This window comes from Furipterus horrens, unplaced genomic scaffold, assembly GCF_987537825.1.
Source record: "Furipterus horrens unplaced genomic scaffold, mFurHor1.1.pri manual_scaffold_4, whole genome shotgun sequence".
NCBI classification, from domain to species: Eukaryota; Metazoa; Chordata; class Mammalia; order Chiroptera; family Furipteridae; genus Furipterus; species Furipterus horrens.
Window position 1 is genome coordinate 132,991,420 of NW_028327174.1, and position 13,592 is coordinate 133,005,011.

General features: G+C 39.1%; 1 protein-coding gene across 2 annotated transcripts in view; it reads left to right on the plus strand.

The window, feature by feature from the left end:
- The window catches only part of ELAVL2 (ELAV like RNA binding protein 2), a 76,158-nt gene that overhangs the window by 35,714 nt on the left and 26,852 nt on the right, over positions 1 to 13,592 (plus strand). For both annotated transcript variants that reach the window (XM_090275795.1, XM_090275796.1), the window contains exon 3: positions 1,839 to 1,942. In XM_090275795.1, coding sequence (XP_090131921.1) covers positions 1,839 to 1,942 — 104 coding nt within the window. The remainder of the gene's footprint in view (positions 1 to 1,838; positions 1,943 to 13,592) is intronic.

Below are 13,592 nucleotides of genomic sequence, written 5' to 3' on the forward strand. Positions count from 1 at the left end.
TCCAAAGCCCGTATTCTTTTCATCATAAACTGCTTCCTTGAGCAGATATTTTTAATGCGTTCAGCCAGTTTTGATCTTGCTCAGCAACAATAGAACTGAAGCACATTTCATAAGGAGGCACTAACTGTGTATACAACAGGTTATGTGATAAATGTTTGTTGAATTAGTAAGAAGCTGAATGCTTAAAAATATAATGGTTTCCCCTGCAACTTTTAAAAAATACAACCATGAATAAAACAAAACCTCTGATTAGTGTCACAAAAAATAACAAACTGAGTTATTTTAGCTCTCCCCCCTTAAAAAAAAAAAAGTAGTTAGCAGTGATTAGCCCAAGTGATGATAGTGATATGCAAATACTATCACAGGTTTTCATGATTATTAGGTACTATATTTAGCTTGTCCCCCCTCTCCACCCTTTCCTTCCTTCCTTCCTTCCTCATCTCCATTCCCACCTTCCCCTCTCTGTCTTCTTTTTCCGTTTCGTTACAATGAACCTCACATTAGGGTAACCAGAGTGGCTACCCTAAATACCTGTATTCATAACCACTTGCATCTAAGGTGCCCCTTAAAGGAAAAAAATATCCCTTATTTTGTTATGAAATTGATACAAATATGGTATTTAATTAAAAGTATTTGGACCTTTACTGGACATCTTCAAGGAAACCCTCCATTAAGTCTGGTCTGACATTAAGTAGACTAACCTTTTCTATGTCCATTTTTGTCACTTATTCTATAGTGTTTCTAACATTTTCAAACTGAGAAACTTTCCCTCAGTTGAAAAATTGAGACCTTTAGGATTAGCCTTAATTGCGTGTGTATTTCATTGTTTCCAGTCCCTTGTTATTTCCTGTTTTTGGAGAGTTGGGACTTCGTTGAGCCAGGGATGAGAGGCTCATATTGATAGGGAAAAGCAACATCAAAATACGTATTTTGAAGCAATACTTACTCCAAAAATGTTGTTTTGTTATTGTTAAGCTTTTTTTCCCCCTTTCCCACATGTTCTCATAGACTTGGGCAGCCTTAGTATAAATCTTTTTGTTCTTATTTCCCCATATTCCTCATTGAGGTTGTCAGACTCCTTTTAGAAAATTGGATTCAGTCTATTTTTTTAAGTATATTTTTCAGTCTATTTGAAGACCCTATTCTCTAAAAGAAATGTCTAGATGCATACAGAGGTGGGAAAAAGTAGGGTTACAGTTGTGAGTACATAAAGCAGTTTATTCTTGTATTATTTATTAATTATTGTATTATTTGTACAGCATTACCACTGTAAACCTACCTTTGCCCACCCCTGTATATACACATAAACATGATACACACATATATTAGTGTGCACACATCCACACCATTCTTCACCATTTTAGACTCTGAAATAATTGTGCCTGGTAAGTAAGCGCTGTGAATTCGTCAGGGTGCAATGTGCAGAACACTGATAGATTCTTGGTTGATGCTTACCTCCTTCCCATTTTATGGGTAAGGAAACGAGCTGAAAAAGTCGTGCCCGTGAATCCCACTCAGCAGCTTGGTGGAGACTTGCACCCACGGTTTCCAAAGCTGACTGTTGTCAGCTGCTGGGATCCGGCAGGACCTGGATGCTGGAACTCCTCGGGGATGTGTGTGTTCTTAAATGGCGCAGCTTGCCGGATTTTAACTGATGTTTAAACTTGCAAATGTAGACAGGAAATTAAAAAGATGGTGTAGAAGAATTAATGTGGACTTCTTTTACTATTGAGAAAATAGGCTGGTGTTAATGACAATACTATATGCTAAAATGAAAGTGGATCTCTGGCATCAGTGGTGTAGAATAACGTGTGCCTTTTCCCCTTCCTTTTCCTCAGGGCAGAGCTTGGGATATGGCTTTGTGAACTACATTGACCCCAAGGACGCAGAAAAAGCTATCAACACACTGAATGGATTGAGACTTCAAACCAAAACAATAAAAGTATGTATAAAAATATTTTAATACCTACTTGCAAAACAGATTAAAAAAAATTAAGATCTACTTGTCGTTCTGTCTTTTATTCATTTTGTGCCCACATAGATACTTCTCTGGGGGGAGAGTGGCATTTTTTCTTTTTTTGCTGTTGTTGCATGATGGGGGAAACTTTACTTAGGAGTACTTTATGTAAGTGCTCCTGCATTAACAAAGGGACAGCAGCAAGCAGCAGCTCTTTTAGATAAATACCTTATGAAGCCTGCCGAATTAGATCTTCAGTATAGCAAACCACCTGCCATATAATTTGAGGAAACTGTAGGTCAGTTCTTCTAGTGTAAGCATTGGCATACCTGTTCTCTAAGGGGTCAGGTAGTAAATACGTTAACTTTTCGGGCCGTACAATGTCTGTCACAGCTTCTTAGCTCTCCTCTTGTAGCTTGAAAGCAGACATCGCCACTCCATGAACTAACAGATGTGGCAGCAATCCTATAAAACTTTATTTATGGACACTGAAACTTGGATTTTATGTAATGTTTGTCACAAAATAGTCTTTATTTTACTCCAATCACTTAAAAATATAAAAAAATCCTTTCTTAGTTCACGGGCCATTAAAAAAACAGGTGGCAGCTGGATATGATCTTTGGGCAGTATTTTCACTTGAATCTAGAATTTTGCTTTGAGGAGATGGACTAGAAGAGCTTACATGCCACACGGGTTATAATTTTGTGGATATCTTTCTGTCTTTGTGCGTTTTTGAAGTTCTTATGTAGATTCTCCCTGGATAAGAAGTTAATCCAATTTGCAGTATAGATTTCTTTTCCTTTAGAAAATAAAAGGGATGTTGCCTCTGGCAAACTCTCAGTACACATGCCATCAATTTTCCGCTCCTGCCCAGTGCAGACATTGCCAATCAATCACGGCAGTCTTTCTCCCTGAGTTTAGATGTGGCTCCCAAATATTTTTCAAAATAGTGTTCCAGACAACCTCAATCAATTGGCTCAAGTTGGAACCTATTTTCCACCCTTGATTTAAGAAGTCTCCCCAGATTATAGCCTGAAGTGGTGAGAGGAAGTTAGTCAAGGCTGACTGAGGCATTTGTCTTGCTTAGAGACTTGTCTAGAGGACTTCTGCTCCTTTTTTCTCAGGCACCCGGAAACGCAGTGTCATTTTTATGCTTAAAAATTGCTTCTCTCAGAATTGTCAGTTAAGGTGATTCGTTAGCTCTGGCTAGTTTTGACATCTTATTCTTTATATTTATTGGCCCATAGGAAAATTGACTCCCAGTTCTGACTCATCTGAAGGAAAGCACACATGGTGGCCCCCAAATATACTTGGATATAAGATGTTCAAGGATTCCACATGTTTCTTGATCAAGAGAATGTCCTATGTATGAAAAGTTTCACCTTTTGGGTCAGAAAATGAACTGGTTATTGTGTTATCAAAATTTGAAGAAAAAAATTAGATTTTTAACACAGTCTGAGCTCACAAAGACTTAAGTTAGCGTTGATGTTAGTTTTCTGATGTGGACTACTTTTTCCAATTGTTCATGCTTTTCTGCATACTTTTTGTTTGTGTCACAGAAATTACCCTTTTAATAGTACTATTAATAATCAAGTGCTCTTCTTTAAAGATATTGACTACTCAGTTACCTTCGGGTTGTTTTGTGTGTTCTCTGTCCTGTTGCACATTTTTGTGGGCCTCCCAACTTAATTTGGTTTCCAGGATTGCTGCTTATTTATTATAATTTTGAGGTTCTGGGTTGCAGTTAAGAAGGAATTGGAATAGATAGCAGGAATGGCTCATTTCAGGTTATATCCTTTTCTCCATTCCAGAAATAACCACCCTTATTTACTTTTAGTGAGCCAATTATTTTGCTCTAAGTAGTTCTTTTGCCATGAAGTCCACAACAAAGCAGAAATGCAGGGGAAACAGGTTGCCATAGAATAAATCTCTGCTGCCTCCAAGAAGACCATTTGATGATAGCTGCTCTATGATTGTCCATCACTCGTCTTCTCTTCAGGGCCCAGCTGCTTGGGCAGAATACATGGAGGGAAGGACAGTAATGCTCGTGGCTTTTGTACTATGACATCTGCTACTTCTCTCCTGATTTTATGAATGGGGGCGAGGGGGTGGTGGATAAGTAGCAGTGCTACTTCTTTCCCCACCTCCATTGATTCCTTCAAAAATACCAGATAATAGTTGGTATCCTCAATTTGGCCCAGATTTCTCTGAGAGGCAAAGCAGACCATTTTTCAAAACTACATAGTACCATTTTGGGGGGGTCTGTTTGTTCTTTCTTGTATTTTTTTGTTATTTTCAATTAGATGTGTTTTGTGTTATTATCCAACATCTTGAGCCAGTTCTTTTCTAGTGTTCAGAGTTACCTTTTGGAAACTGCATTTAAGCCCTTTTTTGTTCCCTGGGACACTATTCGATAGATTACTCTTCTTTTCCTTCTTCAGTGCACCCTGGAGAAAGGTGCCAGGATAATCTTACAAAAACGCCACTTTCCTCATATTACTTCCTACTCAAAATTCTCTAGCATTTCCCTGTCGTTTTACCATATCATTTGGCTTAACTTTGGAGCGTACCATTGTCATTACGTATTCTCCTCCACGGGTGTCAGACTGGCTCTTCACTCGCAGGCTGGTCTTATTCCTGGCGTCTGCTCATATGCTTATGTAGCTTCCCCTCCCCATTTATTATAGTTTAATGGTGGCCATCCCATCTTTTGGAGCCCATCTGACATCTTTCCCTCAACTGCTGCTTTGCTGGGTTGTTCCAGAATGGGTTTGTTTCCCCTCCTTTGAAATATGTTTTCTTGACCCATGAGAAAGCACAGAAGTTTTAGGATTGAAGGCACCCATGTATAATTTAGATATGTGTTACCCTCTGCCCTCAATGAAAAAGTTGAGACTGGTCATATAGCTTAGCTAAGATCAGGCAGTCATGGTAGAGCTGGGACTCAAATCCTTGTCTTCTGATACCCATACCAAAACTCTTGCCATGACCCTATGCTTTCCTATAGAAAGCTGCAGTAGATTAAACATATGTTACATACAGGTATACATATACAAGTGTTTGTGTACTCCTTGACTTTAGGTTGCTGTTGTTTTCCCAGCCACCTAGCATTTAGTATGTATGTGATAAAATTCCTAGTTATTCGAATATAGAAAGAGTGAATGAATGCTAAGAAAGGTGGCTTATTTTGCACTTTCTCTTGGGGCTTCCTAATACCATCAGCCCAGTAGGGTTTTGGCAGATGGATCTTGTGTTGAATAAATGACAAATATTCAGTATTTCTGCAACGAGTGAAGCAGAGTCCCTCAGGCACTTCCAAACTTGGTTGCATCAGAATCACAAGGAGTGTGAGTGAGTAATACAGGTTCTGGGACCCATTTTAGATCTGTTAGATCAGTGTTCAGAGGTGAGACACAGGAATCTTTTAAAATGCTTCCCAGGTAACCTGTGATAGCAAGTATAAGACCTAGCACTTAGAAACCACCAAAGTATACCCTTTTTAAATAGTAGGTAGGTTTTCTAAATAGCCGACATTTTTGCACGCAAAATTGTCTATCTTTAGCTTTTACCGTTGTAATCCTATTGTGGATAATTCATTGAATGAAAAGACCACCCGTGCTTTGTCTTGAGCATGCTGAATGATAGTTAAGCATTCAGAGTAAAAAAGTGGTTCATACAGTCTTTACTTTTTTAAAAGTGCGGCTTAGAAATTGGAAAAACTTATTATGTTCACCTAATTTAGAAGGTATTTATTTTAATTGGTAGCATTCATAAATTAAAGTGTCAAGATTGTTACCTTCTTCTCCTAAGGATCGCTTTTTTCTCTGGTTGGGGCGGTGTCCCAGCAGTTTACCTCAATGGTGACGTCACCCACCTCGGAACCGTGTCGGATTCAGGCGGGACAGGCGAAGCCTGCCCATGTTGTCCTTAATATTGAGATGGTAACTGACAGGTGCATATTACAATGTTTTTAACTTCCGATACTAGGGAAGGTCATGAAAAGGTAGCACATGTACAGTTCAGACATGGGCGAGGGAAGGGGGAACATCTCATGGCAGTGTCAAAAATTGTTTGCTGGGGTGGGGATGAAGGTTCTCCTCAGAGCTCCTTAGTCCCCTGTAGGAACCCTTCGTTTCGTGGGTGGTTTGGGGCGCCAGTGGTTGTGACTACAGTGTTCAGTCTTCATGTTATTTCTCCACTCATTTTGGTTTGAGAGATGTTCAAGTACAGTATTGATAAAATCTAAATACTCATGAAACATTTATGGCTTAAAGCCAATACCTGTGACCTTTTGCCTAGATTAGTGGTATCAGACTTAAATTCATGATTGGGCGAGTAAAATCATTTGTTTCCAAACATACTTACAGACTTTTTTCTCCGTCAAGTACTGGGAACACATGATAGTCACCCACACAGTGAAACGGAAGCCTTGACTCAGGCATCTCTCCCAGCTCTTCCCCTCTTCTACCACAGGCCTAGAAAGCTCAATTAGTCCTGAAAATGGGATTATTTTTTAAAAGATTTTATTTATTTACTTTTAGAGAGAGGGGAAGAGAGGGAGAATAACAGCAATATATGAGGGAATATAAGTTGCTTCTCAAACATTCTCAGTCAGGGACCTGGCCCGCAACCCAGGCATGTGCCCTGACCAGGAATTGAGCTAGTGACCTTTTGGTTCGCAGACCAGCACTCATCCTACTGACCCACACCAGCCAGGGAAAAAATGGGCTTATTTTATCTGGAAAGTAGGAGTTATTATCTCAGGGAATAGAACTTTTCATTATTATTGATAGGTACTACCTCTAGGAATCCATCTCTTCTCTACCCCCCAAAATCCTGTCTGAAAGTACTCCCAGCATAAAAAAAAGGACCTAAATTTGGTTTTAATTAAATCTGCCTTTTTCTTAATCATTCAGACATAGACCAGGCTAAATTTTATCTTTGCTTAAAAATTAATTGATTCTCTTGAGAGTGTTACAATAAATGAAATAAAGTCAGATGGAAAAGGACAAAACCTTATATGGTTTTACTCATATGTGGAAGATAGAACAAAAAGTAACAACTAATAAAAGGAACCAAAACAAACTCATAGATACAGACAACAGAAGCGTAGTGAGCAGAGGGGAAGAGGGTCGGGGAGGGTGAAGTGGGTAAAGGGGGTCAAATATATGGTGACAGATGGGGGAACGACTTCAGGTGGTGAGCACACTATAGAGTGCCCAGAGACCTCAGTATAATCTTGTACACCTGAAAATTATATAATGTTATTAACCAATGTTACCCCAATACCTTTAATTAAAAATTGATATACATTAATCTAAGATTTCTTGAATAAAAACAAATCACTATTTAAGCACATAAGGAGAAATTCTGTTATGCTTGGAATGTCAATTACAAATAGTAATATCTGTTTCTTAAAGTGTTCAGTTTGTTAGAGAGTAATCAAGTAAAGCTAATAAACCTTTATTCTAAGCTTTTAATTTTTTGTTAAATTTAGACCTTTTTTTTTAACTAGCCTGCCCTTTTCTCAATTAGTAAATGTCTTGTTCACGGGCTTTTTTCCTGTTTAGCATGGACTTTTATCTTTAATATGGAATGAATATAGAGCTGAATTTCTGAAATCTTACCCTCCCTGACAATGCTAATGTGATTGAACTGGCTCTGTCATCTTGTAAAAGACCTTGGTCTTTAGGTTTCCATTTGTATCTATAAAATGAATGAATTTATTTATCACTGAGGTAATAAACTCTTGCATATCATATATAGTGACATAGTGATGAAACGCAGCATCCTATCCTGAGGACATAACAATTTTAACTGTTTCCTTCTTCCACTGCTGAAATTGAGCAGCCACAGTGAAATGTGTGCTGGGAAACACTTTTCTAGCTGAGCCTTCTTTTTGGTACAGGATCATTGGGGATGGGGTTTTTTATTTGCCATTGTAAATTGTTCTTTTGTAACATTTAATTCTGACCATTGGTAACTATTTTACAGATGCTGCATAAATCAGCTCCTCACTACAGGGAAGGAAAGGGCGTGGAGGTGGATGACAGGTGAAGGCGGGCTCCGAGCTTGTTGCCTGATAGATGCTCTGCTAAAAGATCTACAGCACCATTCAGGGGTGTTTGAGATATGTGGGTTTTATAGTAGCAGTGATACCAAGAATTCATGCTTTTCTAGGGAAACTTGAAAGCCATTGTTAAGGATACCACATAGAGTTAGGTAGAGCAGAGAGCAAGGACTGGGGAGTAATGCGGCATCAGCCTGAGAGCAATTAGGGATCCTAAAAGGTAGGAATGCCATGCCAAGGAGTCTTGGTTTTACACTGTAGGGGAGAAAACCACCAAGGAGTTCTGAGCAGAACAGTGACTGGTTTGGACGTGAATATTTATTAGGAAGGAGAGGAAGGTCTGCTCTGTATTTGAGCTCTCCATCTCTCTGAGCATCTCAGGCCACCCTAGTGTTCTTTGGCTTATAAAATCTGTTACTTTCATGAAGGTACAAAGTATAGATACTTGTTGGAGAAGTGTGGGCTTCACAGATTTATAAAGCATCTCCTATAAAGTACCTCTTATTTCAAACCTTGCATGTAGGTCATCACCCTTTTACCTTGACCAGATTTGGAAAATTTGCAAGTAATAGTCTGAAGGATAGGCCTCAAATTAACTAACAACTTTTGAGATGTTAGCCTAAATTGTTACTTAGCTGGTCAGAGCTCTGTCTGTGGAGGGACAAAAAAGTATAAGAAGTACATATCAAGAGTGGAGGGAAAATGGAAACTTGGAGTAAGCAATTGCTTTACCTTTTTAAAAATACAGACGGAGTGCATGTTTTTCTAACCTCATTTTTAACCCACGATCTGGAGCTTTCCAAAGCCATGTGCCGAAGGTTAACAGTATATTCCTACATCTGATTATCAGAAATTCTTCAATGCATTTACATAAAATTCTTGTGTTTTTTTTTTATGTGTTTTATTTTTTTAAAGAGAGGAAGGGAGTGAGAAAGGGAGGGAGAGAAACACTGATGTGTGTGAGAGAAACATAGATCAGTTGGCTCCTGAGGCACCTGGCCCTCAATCCAGGCATGCGCCCCAACCTGGAATCAAACCGATGAACCATTGGTTCACAGGACGGCACAACCCACTGAGCCGCACCAGTCAGGACAATTCTTACCTATTTTTGAGTCCAATTTACATAGTCCGTATTGGAAATGTGTTTTATAGACTGCTGCATTGTCAGCTTTGATTTTTTTTTTTTTTTTTTGGTAACACAAAAGTCCCCAGAGATTGTTACTTGTCTAACGTGAAGGTCAGGGGCCCCCAACCCCCAGGCCGTGGACTGGCAGTGGTTTGCCAGCGTTGTGTTAGGAACCCAGCCGCACAGCAGGGGGTGAGCAACGAGTGAGCAAGTGAACTCCACCCTGGGGCTTGCTGATCTAGAGGGTGTGGGTGGGCGGCTTCACAGGGTCCAGAACTTTGTTATTTCAACTTCAGGCCTGTTGTGTTACTCCTGCTCCTCCCAAGTTCCTACCAAAGTGGGAATTAGACATTTGAAAATTCCTAGAGGGCTGTAACTGAGCATTCTCTGAATGGGTGTTCTGTCGATAATTTTCCAGTTGTTGAAGCACAGGCTGAGCCTGCACAGAGGAAAAGATTGAGGAGGGGAGGGTTCCTGGTGACAGTGACCTATCTTGTTTCCTGCACATTCATCCCTGCTTGTAAGCCACGGAGGGTGGTGGTGGGAGAGAATCTGTTGACTAAACCCATCTTTTTATTTTTATTTTTGGAGGGACTTTATAGATCATTTTATTTCCCAAGCATATTTCTACTTTCCCGGCCTGTTTTATAAAAGTGCATCAGCAGAGGCGTTTCTGCAAGGCACTGTTATCCCTTGTCTATCTGATTTTTTTGCTGTTCTTTATGACTCAGGACTAGTTCAGTTTGGTGCCTTCAGTCTGTCTTACCAACCTTTCTGAGAGGTTTTTAGATGGGTGTGCTAACTTCTGAAGAAGGATCCTTTAATTCCTTGCTGTATCTGCTTTTTGTAGTGTTTTCATAGAGCTTTTATCCTTTTACTTGTCTAGATTCAAAAACAATCATCTCTTGTAGGCAGATAAATATTCCCTTTGATCAGTGAAATGCAGCTCAGGTTAAGGGACTTGTTCAGAAAACGATATAGCTAACAGTACTTACTACTGGGACCAGAAATGTAACGTTGGCTGATGCCTGTAGCTTTTATTACTTTTTGTTTCCATTTCACATTATCAATATTCAAATGAAATGTTTTGCTTAGAACCAGGTTGTAGATCCCTGTAAACAAACTGGATGTTTCCTTGTGGACCTGAATTTGGGGCTTTTAGTGTCCTGAGACTTTCCAGATCAGATCTCTGGTAGGTGCGAGGTGTGCAGCTGTGCCCAGTGGTGGGAAAAAACTGCTATCTTGCAGGTTGAGCACTTGAGGCAGCCAGACCTCCAGTTTGAAAAGAAAACAAGTATCTGGAGGTCATATTAAGCAGATCGGTGAGTTAACATCGATTTAAGTATTTTACTGGTAATTGAACAGTAAAACTTAGAGTAACTTTTTGAATCTGTATCTTATAGGAGAGCATTCACTTTTTAAGAATTTTTTTTTTTTCTGGTAAGTTCCTACGAGTCATAGATGCTAGTGTAAAAAAATACAGCTAAGTGTGTTTGTCTCTAAATTTGTGTGGTCCATTTTCTTACTCCCACCTCTGCCAGATTTTCCTATCATTGCCTTTAGCATCAATTCTCAGCCACATGTATATACTGCAGCAGAATTACCTGTAGAGTTTTTACTTTGGAAAGTTTCTCAACATACTATTTATGGGCAGGTGGGGGGGTGGGTGTGCTGTATTTTCAGAACAATAAAGGAAATCTGCTCCTGGTCTGCAAGTCCCCCACCCTTCCTTCAGTGAAGAACTCCTTTGAAAACTGCATCAGGACTAGGAGTCACAAGTCCTGGGTTTGTGTTCTGCTTTTGTTCACTTGTTCTAGTTTTCTGATTTACAAAGTGGTAGAGATGGTACCAACCTACACAGTTACTGTGAAATGTTTTGCTTGACATCTGGAGGTGGAAATACTTGTGCTGACCTGTTAGTTTTGGAGAGAGAGGATCCAGAATGTTCAGTGGTTTTTTCAGTCTTCTTTTTCTATATTAAGTTGTATTTTAGAAATCTAGTTGGGGAAAAATTAAAAAGGTACTTTTAGTTTGAAGAACGTGGTCACAGTATTTAGTTCTTTGGGTTAATTTTGTTGGATATTTAAAAAATTATAGTAGTTTACCTGGTGTTATAGAGAAGTGGATTTTGAAAGAATCAATACATCATGCTAATGTGATCTGTTTTGTGTTCATTAGTATAAGGTCACCTTCTCCCATGGGAATGAGAAGTTTAATCCTTCCTCCATAGGTTCTGGAGTTGCTAATGAGTCTTAAAGTGACCTTCAGGTGAGCAAGCAGCAGGAAGGGCAAGGAAAAGCAGAGCACCTGCCTGGTCCTGGAACCAGACAATTCAGAAAAAGCTTTAGTTTCCACAAATTCTGTTAAATGACTCTTTAGAAATTCAGTGGTTTCTGCTTGCTTTACTCACATGACCCTGTTCATACGCCTGGAAAGCTCTGACCTCATAGAATCAATCAAGCACAGCAGCCTTTTGCAGAGATTGGCCAAACTGATGGGCTCCCTAGTCCAGCTGAGCCACATCCAACCAGTCTGATTTTCAGAATATGTTTGGATTGATTTTATGGGCTTCGTTTTACTTTTACATTTTGTATTTGTCGGTGATTTATATTCACACATACTTGACTTTCAAGATACATGGGAAATTAATTGTCTTGTTCAGAAGAAACCAGGAAATCAACATTCGTGGATGGTGAGGAGGGAGAGCTTGACATTTGTAACTTTCATGAGTTCCTAAGGGAACCCAAATTCACCCCAAAGTTTGAGGATTACCCATTTTAAATCCTTCTACATGAGGGGCTGCCAAAATGTGAATGTTCATCAGGATCACTGGGGTACAGTAGTTGATAAAATGCTGGTTTCTGAGCTCTAATCAAGAATTATTGTGTATTGTCTTGACGGGTATGGCTCAGTTGGTTGGTTGTCGTCCCACAAAGTGAAAGGTTGCTGGTTGATTCCTGGTCAGGACACAATGTCTGCGTTTTGGGGTGGTCCCCAGTAGGCGTGCGTACTAGAAGCAACTGATTGATGTTTCTCTCTCACACTGATGTTTCCCTCCCTCCTTTTTTCTCCCCTCCCCACTCTCTAGAAATGAATGAAATCTTAAAAAAAAAAAAGAATTACTATATCTGATTAACTTCAGAGTGAGACCAAGGAAATTTTAATAGCCACCACAGGTGATTCTTAACAGGAAGTGGCCTGATCTGAGAGCCATAGATAAGTGTACCTTAATGCTTTGCATTTGAATAGATTGTGGTGATCCTTGTTTCAGAACAGCTCTATATGTAAATAAGATTTTTGTTCTTGGGTTCTGTCATTTACTATCTGGAATGTTTGTGATTAACATATGTACTTTTAATACATATAATACTGGATTTACTTTAAAAATACATTCATTCTCTCACACATACACAGACACAGAATTTGCTCATTTTCAGAGCATTTGAATGTCAAATACTTTTACCATTATGAGTACATAAACATCATTGAATATTTGATTCTGAGAATGGGAAATTTGCAGTGTAGTTCTTCTGGGGCCCATTTATTTAAAATGGGTATTTTGTAGTCTGGAGATAGGGGATTGAATGATATGATCTGGGATGGTTGTGAATCCTTAGATTATGGAAGTTACTTTTGCAATGCAGGGTTTAAATAAATGGAAGTTTGCTTTATTATCGTAAGAATGTCCCCAAAGGGCATATTATAAATACTAAAAAAATATATGCTGCCTTAGTTTATAAACCTTTGACCTATAAACTGAATTTTATCCCAAAGTTTTATGAAAGCCATGTATATTATTGCCAAATGGCTTATAATGTCTGTGTTCTGCTCAGATTTACAAAAATGGGTTAAGTAATTGTGACCAACTTGGAGGATTTTCTTTAGTTCTTCTTCATTAACCAATGTCTTAGGGGAACTGTGAAATATGCATTGTCTACAGACTACTCTGGCATATAAAATCAAATGAACTGTGAAGGTGAAGGCTAAAAACACCCCTCTCACCTTTGTACTTTGTTCTCTGAGTATTAAAGAACATTGATTTACCAAGTGGCAAAGGGGATACTATTTGGCGGTTTAATTACAGCCAGTGAATGTTATTGATGCTATCAATCAGCAAGACCCAGGGAAAGGGCATGGTGCCAGACCATTTGGTCCTCCTGACAGTGTAATTAAATACCTCAGGACTGGATTCTGAAGGTAAAGGGAGGTGTTTCCACACATCTGCAGCAGGGGAGCCCTTTGTTTTTTTCACAAAGGTAAAGGTGGTTATCCCTCCTTATTGCCCCTCTTTAAATTTCTGAAGGAGTTCTGTGAATGGCAATGAATGAACGATATGGTCTCTTCATTATGTCCAGTTAAGGTTGTCCATGTTTTCCTTAAAACCTTCTTTTTGGTCAAATTTTCACAGCTGTTATACAGAAGGCTTTAGGAATACAGTA